We start from the raw sequence: 20905 nt of genomic DNA on the forward strand, positions 1-20905 counted from the left end.
TTATCGGGGAGCTAAAATGCAGCTTCTGCCATCGCATCTGCTCTGGTATGTGTACGCTCTGCACCGTGGGAGGTGTGACTGGGTCTGAGCTGTAACAAACCCCAGACTCTAAAGCAAGGGAGTGCTGTGGGACAAAAAAAATAACCTCACCTGAACTTCAAATCCTCCTCTGCTCTTCCTCGGACTGGGGAAGGGGGTTTGGATCCAGCCCAGCAGAAGGGCTGGACGCAATGGTGGGATTGCTGCCCCTTGGGCCATGGTGGGCTGCGTTAGGAGCAGGTGTGGATGGATCTCGTTTACGGTGCAACAAGGGGTTGCATCGACCCATGAGCTGGATCTATTGCAGACGAGGAGTGGGCTGTGGTGCTCGTGCCTGGGATAAAGCGGGATGTGGATCCATCCTGTTTGTGAGCAAGGTACCGAGACTGGGTTTGGCAGCTGTGGGTGGTTGTTGTTGCGGCAGGAACTTACCTGGTATTTCAGCTCGGAGCTGCCTGGGCACTGGGCATGACACTGTGGGACACTCTGGAATTTGCCAGTGGGAAATTTGGAGGAGAAACTCCCAGCGAGGGGGCTGGAGACCACCCTCGGCTCTGTCCTGAGCCGACAGGCGAAGCCAAGCAGGCGATGCTGCCCACAGCGCCTGCAGCCCCCTCCATGCCCCCTCGGCACGGCGGGCACCTTCCCACCACCCGCTCAGCCCTTTCCCTGTGGGATGGTGCTTGTGCAGAGGGAGGGTCCGGGGCGGCTCGCGGGCTGTGCCTGCCCGTCCAGGTGTGCGAGGGAGGAATGCCAACCCCTGAGTCACGGGCACCCCCTCCTCCCTCCCTAGCTGGGATAAAGCTTGTCCTCACCTGGGATCCAATCTCATTTATCGCGTTCCCACCTTTCCTCCCTGCCAGCCCCCCGGGAGGGAGAGGCGGCAGCTCCGGGACGGCGAGGGGAGCGAGAACAAAGTCGATATTTGACTGGAGGGTACAGAAACCAGCGGGGAGGTATGTGGGATCGCGGGCTGCCTGCCCTCCCCGACGGACTGGAAGTTGACGTTTAACCGGAAAGAGAAAAGGGACAGAAAGTAGAGAGGAGAGAGAGAAAAAGAAAAAAAAAAAGAAAAAGAAAGAAAAGGCCAAGGCTGGAAATCAAGTTGTAGCAGTGAAGCAGCACGTTCCCCCTCTGCCTTCGAAAGAATTTCTTGGCTTGGTGTGTGGGTGCCTGTTATTCGGACTGCGGCAGAGGATTTGGACACTGAGTCAGACCCGGCGCTAATGAGGTTTGTGGAATTAATTCATCTGTGCTCTTTAGCGTCCAGCTTGCTTTAATTTTGCTGCGTTGATTAACCTGGGGGTGAAATAAGGCACGGGACTCCTTGCGTGAGCAGGTAGGCAGGGCACGGATGAGGGGGCTCAGCTCCCTGCCTGCTTGTTCCCCCTTTTTCCTCTGGTTTTGGCTGTTGGACGCTGTGTCGTGCCTCTCGCCCGGCTGGGAAGGGCAGCACTCGTGACCGAGCAGGGCTTTGCAAGGCTGCACGGGGCGGTTTTTGTCTCTGAAGGTATTTGGGTGGGGGGCTGTGGAGTGGAGGTGGGGGTAGCACAGTGTGGTAAGACAGAGCAGAGCCCTTTGGGGAACATTTGTTGCAGGTTTCAAAGGTTGCCCTCTCTGTCTGCCCTGCTTGCAGGGGTAAAGGCAGTTGCACCTTGGAGCTGGCACCCAGGGAAAGCTTTCACGGGTGAAACTGCGCAAGATCAGCCGAGCTGCGGGTGGCTCCGAGCTGCTGAACACATGGAAGTTGTTTTGCAGAATGGGTGGCTGCCTGCGAGCCCCAGCGAGGGGGGAGCGTGTCCCTGGAGGAAAAGGCCGTGGGGGTTCAGGGTGGGCTTTGCTGAACCTCAGGCACTGGGGTATTTGTGAGCTGGTGGGTCTGAAATGGAGAGGAAATAGGGAAATGGACAGAAGAATGTGTGCAAGGGAGCCGACAGGTGCAGGTTAGGTGGGGGGAAAGGGGGGGTGAGGGGAGCACCCATGGAGGGGAGAGAGAGGAAAAGTGTCTTGTGGGGCCAAAGAAGCAGAGAAATCGCTGGGAGCAGCACGTGGGGAGGTACGGGGAGGGCGGGCAGGAGGGTCCCGGGGCTGTGCTGGTGTTTGGGCAGCCCCGCACGCAGGGTCCCGACCTTCCTGCCTGCCCCTCGGGGCTCCCCCCTGCCCAAAGCCAGGGGTCAGAGGGAGGAGGTGGTACCACAGCTATGGGCCCTTTGCTGGCACAGCGTGGTGTCAGCCACTCCCCAGCTGCCGGCAGCTCTGTGTGGGTCCCTGGACTGGGTCCCGCTGCATTTTGTCCTTCACTGGAAGATGATGGGGGCCGTGTTGGGTTTGGGGCTTGACCTGGGAGCTGGGAACCCCCTTTTTGCTGGAAACAACAAATGGTGATGCTCACATGGAGTCTCGTGTCTGCAGAGGCACACGTGGGGAAGGAGGGGAAACGGACAGGAAAGACAAACAAAATCAAAGACAAATACAACTTCGTGTTTAAGCGCTTTGCAGGTCAAGTTTTTGATAGTTTTCTGGAGGTGTGTGTTGATAATTTCCAAGTTTCGGAGCACAGCCCCTGGCAGCTCTGCGCTGCCACATGTGCCGTGGAGGGAGTAGCCTGGGTAGGGAGAGACCGTATGTTGTGGCCCTGATCTGTGCACCCGCAGCCCTGCCCTGGGAGGAGAACTGAGCCTGCATGTGCTGCCGTGGAGGGAGCGGGACTGGTGTCCCTGGGGGAGCACCCAGCTGCCTTTCTGCTTTGCCTCCATCGTGATTACCTCTCCCTCGGGACCCCCAGCCCAGTGCTGAGGCTGGTCATGGTGACCCTCACTGCCTGCCTGCCCCAGCATGCTGCAGGCACCATGGTCCTCAGCACACATGGGCAGGCAGATGCTCCTCCAGGCGCCTCCCATCTACTGGGGTGTCAGTGCCCTACCCAGACCCGGTGCACCCCTCGGCAGGACGGGGGGATCTGCAGCCACAGAAGGGGCAATGCCCGCCAGAGGGAGGAAAGGCTGCACCAGGGAGCTCGAGCATCTTCCTGACTTTCCCTCTCCCATGTCCCCAGCCTGCAGGTGTCCCCTGTGTGGCATCTGGGACCAGGCTCCCACCATGGGCTCATGGCTCATCATAACCTGCTCCTTGGTCCCTGTCCCCCATCCACCCTGGGGCAATGCCCAACTTCGACCTTGTCCTTCCCACCAGAGCTGCTGGGGTGAGGACAGGACGGGGCAGGACAGGGTGACGAAGCTCTGTCACTCCAACCCTGTCCTCCAACTCATTGCTTCACTGGTTTCCTTGGAGCATGGCATTTCGGGGGGAGGAGGTACCCAGCCCGGGCTTCTCCAAGTTTGGGTGTTCCCGGAGTCTTTCCAGAGCAGGTTTGTCGGTTGTGCTGAGGTGCAGGCAAAATCTGGGGGAGTGGGAGGAGACCAGGAGGAAATGCTGGAGTGGTGGTCTGGGATGGGGTAGAATGTTTGTGTGCAGGCAGGAGCTGGTCCACTTCCTTCCTTGGTCTTGCACAACTGAACAGCTGCTTGTTTTTGTTGTTTTCATCATGAAAATCCAACCAAGTCCCTACAGCTTTTCCGAAGTGAAAGTGGCGTTTTCCCTTCCAGAGGACACTTTTGAAGTCAAGGGATGGCCGCTCGCGTGTTTTTGCACAAATATTACAGGCTGCGTTCCTGCAGCTGGCAGGGCCGAGTGGCAGCGGCGATGCTCTGGGTCACCAACGCCCTGCCCGCTGGTAACTGCCCAGCTAAATCCTTGGCAGTTGGCAGCTCACAGGGCAACAGGACATTAATATTGAGCTGAGTTTTATGGCCTTTTATCTCAGCACTTGAAAAGACATGACAGCCGTTTATGTGGCCAAGGCCCAGGGTGTGTCCGTCCATCCCTTGGTGACTCTTTCTTGACTTGTGATTAAAGGACGATGAATTAGGTCTGTGCTTTGTGGCTACCTTGGAAGATGGGTGTGTGTGCTGAGCAGTCTGGTCCCCTGTACTCAATCTTTCCCTGGTGGCCTTTGCCGTGATGGAAGATGGGATTTGCTGTGTGCTCGGGGGATGTTTTCCCTGTGTTTTCCCTTGACGGGCTCAAAGGACTTCCCTCCCCTTTCATCTCGCCTGTAATTGGCATCTCCCCACATCTCTGTAGCGCCAGTCGCTGCAGCTGGCATGGCTTGCTGGGGCGGAGCAAAGGAAAAAGGGATTTTCCTGACTTCAAAACCTGCCTGTCTCTGTGGTGAGGGACACAGCATTTGCCAGCAAGTGGTGGCGTGAGGACTTTTGCTGAAGGAGATCACGGGCATGTCCGGGGATAACTGCCAGCCTCAGAGCCAGCTGCATGGACCCCGCAAGCCAAACCTGCGAAGAGCCTGAGCTGGGGACAGTTGGTGTTGCAGGAAACAGTGCTCAGGGGCCACAGGAGGAAAATACAGGGATTTCCTTGGTCAGCTGGTACCTCTTACCCATAAGAAAACCAGGGTATTGGCTACCAGGTCCTGAAAACCAGCAAAGCTTCCCTGGGTGTTCCCCACAGAAATGCTGCCTCGAGGTTTCCATATTTCTTATGTTTCAGCTATGGGGGATTAATTACTGTGTGATAAATCCCTCTGAGCAGAGCTGACAACATAAATGAGATACCAACATCTTGTCACGTGTTGCCTGCATACCCAGTGACCGTCATGGAGAGCGAAGTGTGAACACCAAGGGAGACGTCTCCTGGGGTCTATGTCACGTTGGTTTGAGCCCTTTGCTGCAATGAATTCTGCAAGTGCTCAGCTTCATGCATTCAATGTATTTCCATTGGCTTTGGTGGCTGATGCAGGATACAGTGTGATCCAACACTGTTGGTACTAGAGCGGGTGTTTCCAGGGGTTTCCCTGGGCCCCAGGTCAGGCCGTCTGGTCTGTGTGCTGGATGTCTCCCTGGGAACTCAAACATCTTCACTTCACGCAACTATTCCCATTTTCCTTCCCTGTTTTAAGTGGTTTTCACATTCTTTTCATTTTTTTCAGAATCAGGGCTTACACAACAAGAAGCTATAAAATAATCTTATTTACATCTTATATTTCACACTTGCATCTTCCAGAAAGGAGATGCTTTAAAATTATCTTTATACCAAATCTTTTGCCTTGACTGCTCTCGCTTGCCCTGCTGAGGTGCCAGAGTCAGAGCTGCCCTGGGGCACAGCAGCCTCAGAGCTTGAGCTCCAGCTTTGTCTCTTTTGTTTACCACGTCCAAATGCTGACTTCTGGATGGCACTAAGTTTTCTCAGTCACGTGTGGGTGCAGGGAGAATGGTTCACTCTCTTTAGTATTTGGCCTTTGGATCCATGTGAGGGGTCCTGCTGCCCTGGACAGGACAGAGGGGTGCTGCCGGGTGCTCAGGACCATGGACTCATTCAGCAGCTCCAATGCTCCAACTCTGGCATTTCCCAAGGCCTCACCCTCTATTTATTGTTGGTTGGACCATCCTGGAAACTCTTAGTGCCATAGGAAATAGCTGAAGGGAGGGGTCTGTTTTGCTTTGGGGAGAGATGCAGACAGTCGCTTTGTTTTCCTCCTCTCTTTTTTTCCTTCACCTGCCAGGAAAAGCAAGGTCCTGACCTGGTTGGCGCTCACACGTGCAGACGGTGCTGGGCTCCAGCCGGCAGCAGCCTGGGCTCCGGCTGCCTGCACCCACCCCGCTGCCCCGGGGACCTGTCAAGCCGAGCACCCCAGCTCCAGGGCACAGAGGTGCTGTGGTGTGGCAGCTGCCCTGCCCTGGCATTGCAGGGACTTTGACCCTTTCACAGATGCCGGAGCAGAGGATGAGCCACTCTGGGTTTTGCTTTTGTGCCCTGCCCTGCTGAGATCAGAGATTGCTTCCAGGCATCAGGTTGCCCTGGGCAGGCAGAGCTGTCCCACCCCGGCGGGGCTGGGCAGAGGCTCTGTGGGACCTGCCCCGATCATCTCCAGGACTGTTTCCATCTGTAGTGATCCATGTGTTTCAGGAGGAAGAGGATGGATGTGCTGCCCCGGGCGTGTGCCCGGCTGCTCCTCCTGTCCCTGCTCTGTGCCACCGGCCTCTGCCAAAGGAGCAAAAGTGAGTGCAGCCGTGGTAGGTCCATCTGTGCTCTCCCCTTGGTGCTGTCCCATGGGGACTGTGCGCACCCCTCCTGGGCTTTGGAAACGCCAGTCCTCATGCAGATCAGACCTGTTGCGTGCCTTTCCTCCTGTTTTCTACCTCCCCAGCATTTGTGGCCCCTCCCTTGTTACCCCACTGCTGTTCTGTAGCCAGCTTCTACTAACCACCCAGGCAAAACCTCCATCAACTCCCCCAGAAACACGATCAGCCTTTTTCATGCCCTCCCACAGCTCACTTGGTTTTTTTACATTCCTGATGCCCTGATCTCTCCCGGTAGATAACCACTGCGTGCTGTCCCGGGCAAAGAGCTGCACTGAGTGCATCCGAGTGGATAAGGACTGCTCCTTCTGCACCGACGAGGTGAGACCTTGCAGGGGATCCTGGGGCTCCGCTTCCCACCCTGCTGACAGAGAGATCCACCACCCCCAGTGAAAGCTGGAAGAGGAACCTGAGAGCAGGGTCAGCTTTCTGGCTCCAGCTTCTCTCTGTGAAGAGCTGGGCTGGATGGGAAGCGCCGAAATGGGGGGTTCCTTTGGTGTGGACGAATGGAGAGGAAGAGGAGTTCGGGGCAAACTTGTAGGAATACAGGGCTTTATCAGAAAATGCCAATGTGCCAGATCTGAAACAGCGTGTGCAAGGGATGGAGGGAGAGTTTCATCTCAGACAACCCAGTAACTCACTGGGGGTTGCGTTTCCCTGCTGCTGGGGCACATTGGCTTTTCTGTATGAGACTCATCCCCATCTCTCTGCCCCACTCCATCTCCCCAAGGCTCGCTAATGGTCTCAGCAGAGGACCCTGCTTCCTGACAAGTGCCTTTCCCCCTTGCATGGAGGATTTGCTGTTTTCTGTGATTGTAATATTGTTCTTGCCCCCTTGGCAGAGCTTTGAAGAGTCTCGCTGTGACTTGCGGGAGAACTTGCTGCGGTACGGCTGCGGGGAGGCCAGCATCGTGTACACCAGGGGCGAGATGCGGACCCAGCAGGTGGGTGCTGGGGACACAGCCCTTGCTTGGCTGCTTCTGAGGGGTCCCACCATTCCCAGTGTCCTTCATGTCCTTCATCCTCCTCTAGAGTCTTCAGCAGGAGAAATACAAAGTCCAGACCTCTGCAGGGTGTGTTCAAAAATAATGCTCTGCCTTCACTAGCTGATGAACCTGTTGGCAACCAGCCTCGGTTGTTTAGGGCTGGGGTGGCTTTTCAGGCAAAACAGATGTAAGCAAAATGTCAAGGTCTGGAGGAGGCACCCAGCTGGGCACGTGTGGCCTTGGTCCTCAATTGCACATGAGGGAAGAGAGCGTGATCATCCTTGCCTTTCCCCTTCCCACGTATCCCTGCTCCTTGCTGCTATCTCGTTGCATCTGCACAGGAGATGGAGTCCATCCCATCACATCACTCTTTCTCCACAGAATTTCAGTATCAACACATCCCTGCAGAGGACCCAGGTGTCCCCCCAGGGCATGCTCATGCGTCTGCGAGCTGGGGAGGAGATGAGCTTCAACATGGATGTCTTCCAGCCCATGGAGAGTCCTGTGGATCTCTACATCCTCATGGACTTCTCCTACTCTATGTCTGATGACCTGGACAACCTCAAAAGCATGGGCCAAAAACTAGGTGAGACCAGAGCTGGGGGAAGAGGGGAACTAGATCCTGTGCTGATGAAGGCAGGCAGCTCACTCCTGCCCATGGCTGTGAGTTCTCTGTCAGCATCAGAGAAGGGGATGCAAAGGGCTGAGAGGCATCTGCTTTAATTAGAGTTTCTTATCTTTGTGCAGCTTGCGGGGGGGGATGTCTCTCTTGGCCCTTCAGGGATCATCATGTGTAGCCTCTCCTTTCAGCCCAGCGTGGGGGCTGCTGCCCTGCAGAGTTGATCTGTGTGGTGACTTTGGCATCTTGAACCTGTAGGTGTGGTTTGTGCTATTGCAGAAACTCTAGTCTTGGAAAGGGGCTACCAAAGGTGGTATAGGTTTCTATCCCAAAAAAGACAAGCCCCAAGCCCAAAGAGTTTAAAAGCTGACAGTTTGGGAGTCTTATCTAAGACCTGACCAGCAGAGAAGATACTCTAGAAAGGACTTCTTTCCCTGGAGCGGCAACCTCACAGACATCTCTTTATTCACATCTCCTCCTCTCTCCCTTCCTCTCCTCCCAGCGGAATTCCTGCAAGACCTGACCTCTAATTACACCATTGGATTTGGCAAGTTTGTGGACAAAGTCTCATCCCCTCAGACAGACATGAGACCTGAGAAGTGAGTGAGGCCAGTGGGTCCCTGGGATGGGAGCAGAGGGGAGGGCAGGTGCCTTCTGTTTCTCCATGATTTTCCTGATCTTTGCTGTCTGCAGTGCGAGAACCTCCATCCATCTCTCTCCCTTCATTGCAAGTGTCTCCACTGGCTTCCCCACCCTGTGCTCAGGGCTTGCTGTAGCACCGTGCCAATGCCAACAGTGTCCTCCTCTGCTCTCAGACCTTCCCCTCTCTGCCATGGCAGATTGCTTGTCTTGTCTTCTCCTCCACCTCTGCCCTCCTCCCTTCGACCGCTCCCAGCCCTCCTCTCAGTGCTGATGGCTTGCCGACTCAACTTCATGTCCACTCCTGAGGGACGACTCAGCTGCCAGGTGCTCTCACGCACTTCCTCTCCTTGCACCCAGGCATCCCTTTGCTCCTGCCTCCTACAAAACCCCCTGCTCTTCCCTTCTCTCCTAGGCTGCGTGAGCCCTGGAACAATGCAGACTCCCCCTTCTCCTTCAAGAATGTCATCTGCCTGACCGACAACATCACCCGCTTCAGCGAGGAGCTCAGGAAAGAGCGCATCTCTGGCAACCTGGATGCCCCTGAGGGCGGCTTTGATGCCATCCTGCAGGCAGCCGTTTGCAAGGTGATGGTGGCCAGGGGTGCAGGAGCTGTGTGGGCAGGACTCTGTTCTTAATGAGTGGATCTTCTTGATACCGGGTGATCAGCAAAAGAGCAGCATGCTGGGCAGCTGATGAGACAGCCAGGAAGCCCAGGTTATACATTCAGCTACAGCAGGTTCTTGCCCTCCCAGCCACACACTCCCAGTGCCGAGTTGTTTTTCATTCCATATTTTTCCTAGGTCTTAGATCATCTCTGTGTATCTTTGGTGTTTGATCCCCAGCACAGGCACTGCTTGCTGGGCACCCTGCATGTGCTCTTTGCTTTGTCCCTCTTCATGCCTGCTGTGGTGAAACTGCTCCCTGGAAAACAGCCCGCTTGGGCTTGACCATTTGGCTGAGGGATAAGCACAGCTCCAAACACGTCCAGAAAAGTGTGTGCTTGCCCCCTGTACATATATGTGCCTGGCACTAAGCTGCTGGGAGTCATCCTATACATTGGGGTGCAGATGGGGGAAGTGGAGATCTGCTGGCGTGGATTCCCAGGGCCATGTAGCTGGTTGTGTTTGCTGCCAAGTGGAGGTGGTGCCTTGACCCTTGGGTTTTCCAACTCCTGCCAGTGCTGGCCTGCCAACAGCTGAAAGGGCTGTGCAGTGGTTTGGGGGGCACAGAGATAAAGGTTCCTTCTCCCCCTCCCTGGCTGTAGGAGAAGATCGGCTGGAGGAAGGACAGCACTCACCTGCTTGTATTCTCCACTGAATCTGCCTTTCACTATGAAGCTGATGGTACCAACGTCCTGGCAGGGATCCTGGCAAGAAATGATGAGCAGTGTCACCTAGACATCTATGGCACCTACATGTATGACACCAAGCAGGACTATCCGTCGGTGCCCACCCTGGTGCGCCTCTTGGGCCAGCACAACATCATCCCCATCTTTGCTGTCACCAACCACTCCTACAGCTACTATGAGGTGAGGAGACCACAGCAGTGGTGCCACATGGGCTTACCTTTCCTCCAGGACCAATGTCCTCTGCCTGCAGCTTGGCTCTGAGGAGGAAGTGTTCACTCATCTCTGCTCCCCAAGTGCTAAACCAATGCCCTGACACTTTCAGAGGGTGCCACAGTGTGTTGGGGGGCCGCTCTGGGTCATGGAAAGTCTCAAGGTGTATAATTGGGTGCAGGAATTTGCAGTCCTAGAGGTCTCTCTGTGTTGGTGTCTGTTTCTTGTAAAGCAGTGGGGACACAGAGCTCAAGAGTAATTTAGGTTGGAAGGGACTTTTGGAGGTCTTTGGTCCAAGCCCTGATCAAAGCAGAGCCCATGTCTGTGCTAAAGGAGATTTCTCAAGGCCTTGGCTTAGGGGGCTTCTTTCTCTCTGCAGAAACTGCACAAGTATTTCCCCATCTCTGAGATCGGGGTGCTCCAGGAGGACTCTTCCAATATTGTGGAGCTGCTCCGCACAGCCTTTGAGGTAATGGTGCTCTCTGGAACTTCCTTCTCACTCCCAGGGAAGGCAGAGGCTGGGTACCTCCTGCCCAGAAGAGCAGGCAGATGCAGGATGCAGCCCATCTGGGTCAGGCCATGAGGTGGTCGCAGCTGTACTGCTGAAAATCAATGTTGTGCTTATCTTCTGTCACCCAGCGCATCCGCTCCAAGATGGACATCAGGGCTGACTTCATCCCCAAAGCCATGAAGACAGAGTTTACCTCCTTAATGTATAAAAAGACAGAATCTGGCTCCTTCCACATCAACCGTGGGGAAGTGGTAAGTCCTTGGATGGCCCCAGAGGGAAAGCATGTGTGAGAGGCTGAGCCCTCCACTGCATCCCTCCTTCCTTCTTCCCTTGGGGTTGGTCCAGCTGAGCTGTGGTCCAGCAGAGCTGGCTCACCCCTGTGGCATCTCCCTTCCTTCCAGGGCAAGTTCGACGTGCGCCTGAAGGCACTTGAGTATGTTGGCGGGCAGCACGTCTGCAGCCTCCCTGAGAAAGACCGTCAGGGAGTTATCCACGTGAAACCCACATCCCTGAGTGACAGCCTCAAAGTCACAGCCTCTGTCATCTGTGACGCGTGTCCTTGTGAACAGGTGCGTGCTGCAGAGAGATCTCCTCCTCCTGGCCAGCCTGGGGTGGGAACGTGTGGGCTGGCATGTGTGGGTCCTGCTTGACCCTTCACTGTTGCTCAGTGGAGGCTCAGCCTGGCCAAGGAGATCTTCATCACTGCCTGTACCAAGCTGGGCATGTTGTTCCGTGGCAGAGCTTGGTCTTGTGGGCAAAATTTTGCCCCTAGATCTGCCTTTCTGATGCCTGAAATAGTCTTGGAGGCAGCTGAGCCCATTTGGCAACGCCTCTTCTCTCTTCTCTTACAGCAACAACAGTTTAACTCGCCTAAGTGCAGCTTCCATGGGGACTTTGTTTGCGGACAGTGCATCTGCCACCAAGGCTGGTAAGGACTTTGTCCAGCTCCATACCCCTTCCAGGGTTCCTGCTGGGTCTGGGGACCCACAGTGACACACGCCTGTGCCCTGGGCATCCTGCCCAGGACCCTTCTGTCCTGTGCTCTGCTCCTGCCTCTCTCAGCACCATCTCCTTCCCACCAGGCGAGGGGACACGTGTGACTGCTCCCCAGCGTCGTCCCCCAACAATGAAGCCTGCATCCGCCCCGGGGATGTGGAGCCGTGCTCGGGCCGGGGCGAGTGCCTGTGTGGGAAGTGCCAGTGCTACTCCGAGGAGCTGACGCAGCGCTTCGATGGGGCGTTCTGCCAGTACGACATCCTGCAGTGCCCGCGAACCTCCGGCTTCCTCTGCAATGGTGAGAGCAGCCCGGCCAGCCCCAGCATCCCCCAGCTATGGGACGTGCAGTGCTCTGCTCTGTCCTGGTGGCACGGACAGGGTGTCCCTGGGCTGGTGGCACTGGCATGGGGGGTTGAATGACCAGCAATTGGCTGTGGGGACTCTGTGCTTGCAAGCGTGCAGGGAGGATGCCATGGAGTCTGTTTGCAGTCCCTTTGCACCCCAAAGGAAGCAGGAGAGCCACAGACCAGGAGGGCCAGGGGAGTGGCACAGCACTGGGCCCTGGGTAATTCCTCTTTTTGCGTCACAGATCGCGGTCGCTGCTCCAAGGGTGCGTGTGTGTGCGAGAGCGGCTGGGAGGGTCCGGGCTGCGAATGTCCCACGAGCAATGACACCTGCATCGACAGCCAAGGGGTAGGTCCTGCCCTGCCTGCGTGAGGGACGACCGGACCAGGCAGGGCTGTAGCAATTGTCCCTGATTCCCGAAGCTCAGGGCCACTGGGAGCTGGCACTTTGCTGACTCCCAGCACTGCTGCGTGTCTATGGTTGCCCTCAGATGCCGATTGTCATCTCTTCCCTCCCAGGGCATTTGCAATAACCATGGGAGATGCGAATGCGGCAGATGCATCTGTGACAAGGCTTCGTTGTACACCAGCTCCACCTGCGAAATCAGCTACTCCCTGGTGAGGCTCAGCCTGGGGTCCCTCTGGGTTTATCACTTCTCCCTCTCACACAGAGCCTCCAGGGAAAGAAAGCAAAGCAGAGATGAAGACACATCTTGGTCAGGAGCAAAATCCTGAGCAGGGGTTAATCTTGCCAGTCCTGCAGGCCTTCAGTGGCCAGGAAGGGTCTGGTATGGGAGCTGCTTTGTAGCTGTGGGCTTTCTTTGACCTCCAGTTCACCAGCAGCAACTGTCTGTGTTTTATCTGCACACTGGTGAAGGGCAGAGGTTTGAGGCTCGGCTCCTGATTTGTTCTGATTTGCCTCAAGACTGGAAAAAAACTTTTCATGGTCTGGTGGCTCAGTTTCCCCATTGACAAACATGGGCTAATCCCACAGTGGGAGTGGAGAAAGCTGTCTTGGTTGTATTTTGGAAAGGCCACCTAAAACCCCTGGAGAAGGTCTAATCGCTACCCAAATGCAGGCTGTTGGTATAAGAGATTTTGGAGCTGGCTGTGGTGGGCTCCTGGGCTTATAAATCCCTCATTAGCTGCTTGTTCTCTGTGATTCCTCTTTTTGACCTTGCCCTGGCACCGGGGTGAGGACACAGTGTTGCCCCTCCAGCTCTGCTTTTCGGAGGCGATGTCCTCCCTTGCTCCCCGTGGGCTGTCTGTTGACCATCCCACCTTGCTTCTCTGCCCAGGGCTTCCAGGCTGTGTGCGAGAGCATCCGGGACTGCGTTCGCTGCCAGGCCTGGGGAACAGGCAACACGAAAGGGAACTGCAGCACCTGCCACCTCCAGATCCAGATGGTGGAAGAGCTGAAGAAAGGTACCAGGAGAAGCGGAGCTGGGTGTAGACACGTGTGGTGTGTCTCCTGTGGGCCCTGTCCCATGTGTGTGTGCATGTGGGGCTGCTCCCCAAGCTTTTCCTGGTCCTGATGACTTTGCAACCATGTCCCCTCTCTCTGCAGAGGAGGCCAGCGAGTACTGCTCATTCCAGGACGAGGAGGACGATTGCACATACCACTACACCCTGGAGGGAGACCCCACCGTCCTCCCCAACACCACCGTCCATGTGCAGAAGAAAAAAGGTGAGCAGGGACCTGGGAGGAGAGGATGTCCAGCCTGGGGTCTGGATCAGCAGTGACCTGCTTCACAGCACCTCTGATCCCCGCTTTGTCCCTTTGCTGTGCCCCTGGGCAGGGTCAGCTGCAGGCAGTACCTCCCTGCCCACCTTCCTGCGTGACAGGGGTGGGTGACATTGGCTGTCACATGAACTGCAAGGAGTGGAGTGTAGCATCCTCACAGACCAGCGCCTTTAGAGATCAGTGCCTTTTTACTGCTGGCACAGGCAGAGATTGGTGCAAGGTGCTGAACAGCCTCTTGGGGTGGCTGGATGTGAGCAGAGAGGTGGGCTGGTTCTCCCTGAGCAGCGCTTTTTGAGCATCAAGAGACAAGTTCCCAAGCTTAACTGGGCTGCTCCATCCCTCGGAGCTGTGGTCCAGCCTATCCCCTCTGTCCCTGCCTCCCCACTCCCTCCCTGCACACCCCACGCAGGAGGCTGATGCCCAGGAGTGACATTGCTGTCACTTGCAGAGTGCCCACCGGGGAGCTTCCTCTGGCTCATCCCGCTGCTCATCTTCCTCATCCTGCTCCTGGGGCTGTTGCTGCTGCTCTGCTGGAAGTTCTGCGCCTGCTGCAAGGTGAGTGCCTCGGCCGGCTGCCCCAACCTGGGGAGAAGACCAGATAAAGGCCAAAAACATGACGAATTTCCAGAATCCATCCAGCCTTCAGTACGGCCAGATGGGCGGGGGCTGGGTCCCAGTGATATCCAGCACCTCTGCTGTTGCTGCCATGAGTGGCTGTGGGATTTCCCCCACTGAAGGGACATATGGCTAAAATCAGCTTCCAGAGCCCCATCCATCCTTTGTCCACCCATCCCTGTTGATCTGAATCCTCCCAGCTGGAGACGTGGAAGTTTTTGCCTTTGGCTGCAAAGTGATTGTGTCTTTGGCCATTTGTTTTCTAGGCTTGTCTGGCCCTGCTTCCCTGCTGTGCACGAGGTACCAGCCCTTCGAACTGGGGGGGAGAGGGACCTGTGGGGTTCTCTGCCTCCCTGGGTTGGGAGGGGGCATGGTGGGATAAGCATCCCTCCTCTTCCTCCTTCTCTATGAGCTGGGGAGGTGGATTGGGGAAAAGCTCCTAGCAGAGAGCCTGAGCCAAAGAGCCCTTGAGCTGCTGCTCCTCTGCTCCTCCCTGCCCCACACCCTTGTGTGCTCTACTGGGAATCCCACTGCTGGCTCTCCCCTGACCAGTGCCCCTTGTAGTGCCTAGCTGGTGTGATGTGCTGTCCCCACTCATGGACACCCCTTGCCATCTCCCCCCTACTCCACTCCTGACATACCAACACCCTTAGTGTGGTGGAAGCCCTAACGATTCCCCAGAACAAAGTCTCTGGTGTTGGGAAGTTGTTGGCTGGTGTTGTCCCAGTCTGCCCAGACTCTGACCCTGTCCCTGGCTCTGCAGGTCGCACTGTTGGCTTCAAGGAGGACCACTACATGCTTCGCCACAGCCTCATGTCCTCTGACCACCTGGACACCCCCATGGTCCGCAGCGGGTCCCTCAAGGGCCGGGACACAGTCCGCTGGAAGATCAACAACAATGTTCACAAGCAGGGCTTCACCTCCCTCGCTGCCACCAACCCCAAAGATCTCAGTGAGTGCCACGTCTGGGGAACAGGGCATAGAGGAGATGCTGCGTGTGCCAGAAAGGACACAAACCCTTGGTGGTAGCATCCATCTCCAGCAGCCATGGTGTTACCTCCAAGGCCAATTGCAAGGGGAATTGTTCCTTTATCTGCTTCCATCCTGGGGGAGGCTGAGCAGCACATTCCTGTGTCCAGCCCTGTAGCAGGACAGGTGGGAGCCTTGGAAACCTCCTGACAACCCGGCTGCACGGTGAATGTACCCTGCATGTGTCTTAGTCTCATTAGCTTAGTGACCCAGCCTTGATTTTGCTGCTTCATCAGCCCAGAGCCATCACTGGACACTGTTTCCTTTACTGGATCTGGCAGAGAGCTTACCGGTTAGCCCTCCAGTTCTCAGAGGGTTTTCTCTGCTGGTGCTATGGGGTTTGGGTGCTAGCGATACAGGATCTGGATACTGAGCATCACGCGTGTCCCCATGCTTCCAGCTTTTGGCTACATTATTTCTGACCAAGAAGGAAGGAATTTGACTTGAGAATTTCTCTTTCCAGTTCCCTACGGGCTGTCTCTGAGGCTGACCCGGCTTTTCACACAGAACCTGGTGAAGCCGGACACCCGGGAGTGCGAGCAACTGCGCAAGGAAGTGGAGGAGAATGTATGAGCCTGGGTGTGAGGGGGGCTTGGGGTGGGACTGGGGGACAGCGATGCTGTGGAAGGGGGGTGCCCCTTCCCTGTGAACCCAGATGGCTCTTGAAAGGAAGAAGCAATTTTTTTCTCTTAGAAAGGAAATTTTAAGATCACAATTGAGAATCATCAAAGCATTACACTGATGAGATTTCAGGTTTGCTTTGGGGTGGGTACGTGGTCTGAAGCTCCTGTGTGGCTTCAGTTTGCAGCCTCTTGCCATGTCCTGGGAAAAAACCACGTGGTGGTCTCTGTCTGGTGTGGCAGGGTGGGGTGAGGGGGGAGAACCCAGGGGTGGCCAGAGGGCTCTTGTGTTTGCTGGCAGCAGCATCTGCTCGCTGAACACATCCCTGTTCAGCAACGGATATGTTGTGAAGGTCCTTCTTGCTCCTTGTAGCTGAACGACGTTTTCAAGCACATCCCTGGCTGCCACAAGCTCCAACAGACCAAGTTCAGGTGAGTCACTGGGGGAGAGACCTCCTGCGGGACAGGGTTCCCCCAAGGCCCTGCTGATGAGGGTGTGGACCAGAGGGCTGGGGTGTGAAATCCAGGATGCTGGGAGGGAGCACGGTCCGTGAGACATCCCCGGCACAAGTTTCACCCACCCAGGGCTGCAGAGCAGAGCCCACCCAGCTGCACAGGTGATCTCAGCTGCATCTGCCTTTGGATCTGAGACTCCTACAGACAGGGACAAATCCTGGTCACATGATGCTCAATGGGAAAACTGCTCACTTCAAAAGCTTCCACCCTGTGCAAAGTTACAAGTGCCTGGTGCAGGACGGAGGAGTCTGGGGATGCCGGAGATGAGCAGGGAGTGTTATCCCTTCCCAACAGCTCTGACCAGATGTGATCTCCCCCTGGGCATGTTCCTCATTGCATTGGGAAACCCAGGGCTGGAGGGAGCAGCCAAGCAGGAGGGAACTTGTGATGGGGCCATGGGATGTGTTGGCACCCGCAGGGCAGCTGCTGCAGCTCAGACCTGCACAGGGCTGTGATTCATGCAGAACTTTGTCTCTCCAAATGCGTTAGTCACTCTGATTTGGATTCTTTTTTTTCCCCCAGGTTACAGCCCAATTCTGGGAAAAGGTAAGAGGAACTTGCAGCCCTCTTTTATGCTGCTTCTCCCACTTTGTACACACACATGTGGGGTGACTGAAGGCCCCATGCACTCACTAGCCCCTCCAGCTGCTATGCGAGATGAGCAATCCTGGCCTCAGCTCTTACCCAGCTTTCTCCTCCCACCGGTCACAGGCAGGACCACACCATTGTGGACACAGTGCTCACCGCCCCTCGCTCAGCCAAGCCAGAGATCATCAAAGTGATGGAAAAGCACGTTTCCCACGAGGCTTTCAATGACCTGAAGGTTTCACCAGGTTATTACACTGTGACCTCAGACCAAGGTAGGGAGCAGACCCCAGCGCTGCCTCCTGATTGGTCAGGGAGGGCATTTCCCACCCCTCACCACTGCCCTTTTCCCCAGATGCTCACGGGATGGTGGAGTTCCAAGAGGCTGTGGAACTGGTAGACGTCCGTGTCCCACTCTTCATCAGGGAGGATGATGATGATGAGAAGCAGTTGCAGGTGGAGGCCATTGATGTCCCCACCGGCATCGCAGAGATTGGACGCAAGCTTGTCAACATCACCATCATCAAAGAACAAGGTGAAGGGCTGCAACCGTGGCATGAGGTGACAGGCATTTGTGTTTGAGTGTCCATGTCCAGATGGACTCATGTGGTTTCTAAGGAAGATACAGCCTCTGTTTCTGAGCTCCCCCAGACCACAAGACTTGCTTGATGACTCCTATCTTAAGTCACCTGGGTCTAAACTAGAGCATCTTTTAAAGAAGGGTTATCATCCCTGGTGACAGAGACCCAAACATTTGACCATCACAACTTTAGATGCTACCAATTCCATGGCAGATCCAGGGTTGATCATACGCCTCTGCTGCTCCAGTTCATAGTTTGCTGGAGTAAAGTAAAACCCCTTTGCTGTTAGGTTGTGCTTGGGGCAGGTGAATGTCCCCAGCAGTTTGCCTCTGCTTCCCATCTGGTTGTTTTGAGCAGGGAGCATGAGTCAGGAGTGGTAAAGTCTCCAGCCCACGCAGTAATATTTCGTATACAGTTCATACCTACGGGTGATAGGAACTCTGTTCGGGGAGGACACCTGCGTGTTTGTAATGTCATTCTTCATGTATTTGCTCTACACATTCCTTCTCTCCTGCCCCTTCCAGCCAGCAGCCTCATCACCTTCTTGCAGCCAGCGTATTCCCACAGTCGCTTTGACAAGCTGGCCAAGATCCCTGTCCTCCGGGAGATCATAGACAACGGGAAGTCCCAAGTCACCTACAGGACCCGGGATCTCACTGCCAAGAATGGCAGGGTAAGGGTGACGGCCTTGGCAGGCAGGAACAAGTGGGCACAGAGGGATGGGAAGGAACCAGCCCTGGGGCTGCAGAAGAGCAGTTAATCAGGTTCAAAGGGGATGCAGCTGAGAGAGGGGTGACCCAAGGCTTGAGGTTAGCACAAGGGCAGACATTCCTCTCCATCTCCCTGTGCCTCGGGGACCTGAGAGGATGCCTGTACCTGAGGCAGAGGGTACCGGCTGCCCCCTGAGCTGTGGGCACTGGGAGGCAAGTGGGGATTCACTGGAAAAGGAGGTGAAGCTCTCTGAGAGCCTTCTCATGGATGCTGTGGCCTATAATCACACACCTCTTCCTTCTCCTCCAGGACTACATCTTCACAGAGGGTGACCTGGTCTTCCAGCCCGGGGAGACCCGAAAGGAGGTGCAGGTCCCCTTGCTGGAGCTGACTGAAATAGATACCCTTCTACACAACTACCAGCTCAAGCAGTTCGCCATCGACCTCCTCCATCCTAAGTATGGCGCCAAGATCGGCCGATACCCCCAAACCACGGTGACCATCGCCGACCCAGGTAGGGGCTGGCAGCCAAGCAGTGGGGAATGGCAGCAGGGGCTGTGGGACCCCCACACCGGACCAGCCCACCCCGAGCCTGTGTACAGAGTTCTAGCCCTGCTCCTCACCAAAAAGCGGCAATGAGGAGGTTCCTCCAGCTCCTACTGGTAGTTCTGGGCCTCCCTCTAGAGGCATTAGTGGGTATAGACAGTGGGTGGGAAGAAGGTGGATAATCTACCTCACAAAAATAGAGCAGATTCTTCATTCCTTTTCCTTGGGGATTTGAATAAAAAGCTTGAGGAGAGGTGGGACTTGCCATGAGCTGTGCTTGGTGGCTTCTGTGGCTGGACAAGCAAAACTCTAAGGATTGTCATCAAGTGGGTCAATAACATAAAGGTATTTATCACAGTACTGGTCATGAATACTGGGGGTACAAGAAAGTTCCTTGTCACTGGGACCAGCAAGAACAGCTTCAGGGGCAGGCACTGGGGCTGGAGAGGCTCCAGAGAGCTCTCAGCTGGGCTTGGTGGATTTCCAGGAGAAGCGGCTGGGCGACTTGAAGGCTTTGCCCATCTCCGTCTTCTCTCATGGCTGCACAGAGCAGCTGATCAAGATGTTGAAGCATTATGAAATACATTCAGACAGAGCTAAATATTTTCAGAGGCAAGAAGGTGGTCTCTTAATTTCTTCCTACCTGGGAAGCCTGTGAGAAGCAGCAAGAGGTGCAGGACTTGGGGGGTCTGAGCCCGACTCTCATGCCAGCTTGCTGTGTGTCTTTGGGGGATGTCATCACCAAGTGCCTCAGATTCCCTTCCCTACGATGGGTATCTGCCCCTCAGAAATGCTTTGAGAGGCTCAGTCAGGATGGCAGGGCGGGGCTGGAGAGAGGCACACTTCCTTCTTTTCCTTCCACGCAAGGGACTAACACTGATGTGATCTTTCTTCTTCGTGTTTGCAGAGGTGGTGGACGGTGTCCCCTCAATGACTGGCCTGAGCCAGGTCTCCCAGTCCCCCAAAGGCCGCCTGAGTGCTCCACTTAATCCCAATGCTCACGCTCTCAGCTCCAGGGAAATCCGCTTCAGCTGGTTTCCTCCACCAGGAAAACCTCTGGGGTACAAGGTAAGGGGTGAGTGGATCCTGGGGAAAGGTGTGGGTCCCGTCCTGCAGGTGTTTCACACACACAGTCATCTGTGCCAAAGGGATGGGGAGAAGACGCCCAAAGGAGGGAGCAAGCTCACCTCTTCTGGAGGGACCACTGCTGGGTGGCTGTGGGATTTGCAGGAAAGATTCCCAGTGGGTTCATCTCGCTTTCCATCACTTACCATGAAATGCCCAGACTGTCCTGGCCTCCCATTTCAGAGGAATGGCACAACACCCTGGCTTTCCCAGAGCAGATCTAATAAGAAATGGGGAATTTCTCACCCATTATGGTGAGGATCTGAAGGAATCATGGCTTGCTCTTGCTTTGCCAGGTGAAATACTGGATCCAAGGGGACCCTGAGTCTGATGCCCATCTCATCGATGTCAAAGCACCAGCAGCAGAACTGAGTAACCTCTACCCCTTCTGCGACTACGAGATGCAAGTCTGCGCCTACAATGCCATGGGTGAAGGGGCTTATTCTGACATCACCCACTGCCGCACACTTGAGGATCGTGAGTGACTCTATACTTTGCTTCGCACCACATTGGTGCCTGTGCATCCAGCAAGGGGTCGGGGCTCCAGCACTGAGCTTCTGACAGTCTTGGGGACAAGCACTGAGCAGCCCCCACTGCGACCCAGCCATGATCCGGGGAGCTCTGGGTGTCTGTGTGTGCTGACTCCTGACTTGCGGTAACCTGGGCCCTTTGTTCTTGCCTTTCCAGTCCCCAGCGAGCCTGGCCGCTTGGCTTTCAATGTCGTGTCTTCCACCGTGACACAGCTGAGCTGGGCTGAGCCTGCAGAAACCAATGGGGAGATCACGGCTTATGAAGTCAGTTACGGACTCGTCAACGAGGACAATGGTAAGAGCTCGTTTTCTGACTGGGTCAGCCCAGACAGGCTGAAGGGCTGGAGTACACTTTGCATAGGCTGGGCTGGTCCCAAGCAGCAGCAGAACCAGAATGGCTCCAAGCATGTTTCTTGTGAAAACTTGGATCTGGAGGGGTCACTTCTTGATGGA

General features: G+C 55.6%; 1 protein-coding gene across 2 annotated transcripts in view; it reads left to right on the plus strand.

The window, feature by feature from the left end:
* Nucleotides 1–797: 797 nt before the first annotated feature.
* ITGB4 (integrin subunit beta 4) overlaps nucleotides 798–20905 on the plus strand; it is a 30543-nt gene continuing 10435 nt past the window's right edge. Inside the window, exons 1-30 of one of the 2 annotated variants that reach the window (XM_074847155.1) lie at nucleotides 798–1270; nucleotides 6022–6113; nucleotides 6433–6515; nucleotides 7037–7138; nucleotides 7562–7766; nucleotides 8302–8398; nucleotides 8854–9025; nucleotides 9706–9969; nucleotides 10379–10468; nucleotides 10639–10761; nucleotides 10912–11079; nucleotides 11362–11438; nucleotides 11593–11804; nucleotides 12096–12199; nucleotides 12370–12468; nucleotides 13149–13275; nucleotides 13418–13537; nucleotides 14043–14149; nucleotides 14476–14509; nucleotides 14973–15161; nucleotides 15702–15805; nucleotides 16232–16290; nucleotides 16897–16920; nucleotides 17086–17234; nucleotides 17315–17494; nucleotides 18065–18213; nucleotides 18561–18765; nucleotides 19705–19865; nucleotides 20219–20399; nucleotides 20610–20747. In XM_074847155.1, the coding sequence (XP_074703256.1) occupies nucleotides 1266–1270; nucleotides 6022–6113; nucleotides 6433–6515; nucleotides 7037–7138; nucleotides 7562–7766; nucleotides 8302–8398; nucleotides 8854–9025; nucleotides 9706–9969; nucleotides 10379–10468; nucleotides 10639–10761; nucleotides 10912–11079; nucleotides 11362–11438; nucleotides 11593–11804; nucleotides 12096–12199; nucleotides 12370–12468; nucleotides 13149–13275; nucleotides 13418–13537; nucleotides 14043–14149; nucleotides 14476–14509; nucleotides 14973–15161; nucleotides 15702–15805; nucleotides 16232–16290; nucleotides 16897–16920; nucleotides 17086–17234; nucleotides 17315–17494; nucleotides 18065–18213; nucleotides 18561–18765; nucleotides 19705–19865; nucleotides 20219–20399; nucleotides 20610–20747 (3820 nt within the window). In that variant the 5' untranslated portion in view covers nucleotides 798–1265. Of the gene's footprint in view, nucleotides 1271–6010; nucleotides 6114–6432; nucleotides 6516–7036; nucleotides 7139–7561; nucleotides 7767–8301; nucleotides 8399–8853; nucleotides 9026–9705; nucleotides 9970–10378; nucleotides 10469–10638; nucleotides 10762–10911; nucleotides 11080–11361; nucleotides 11439–11592; nucleotides 11805–12095; nucleotides 12200–12369; nucleotides 12469–13148; nucleotides 13276–13417; nucleotides 13538–14042; nucleotides 14150–14475; nucleotides 14510–14972; nucleotides 15162–15701; nucleotides 15806–16231; nucleotides 16291–16896; nucleotides 16921–17085; nucleotides 17235–17314; nucleotides 17495–18064; nucleotides 18214–18560; nucleotides 18766–19704; nucleotides 19866–20218; nucleotides 20400–20609; nucleotides 20748–20905 lie in introns of those variants that run through there. The other variant, XM_074847154.1, reaches the window with a different exon arrangement.

Source organism: Strix aluco, chromosome 21, assembly GCF_031877795.1.
Source record: "Strix aluco isolate bStrAlu1 chromosome 21, bStrAlu1.hap1, whole genome shotgun sequence".
Taxonomy (NCBI): Eukaryota; Metazoa; Chordata; class Aves; order Strigiformes; family Strigidae; genus Strix; species Strix aluco.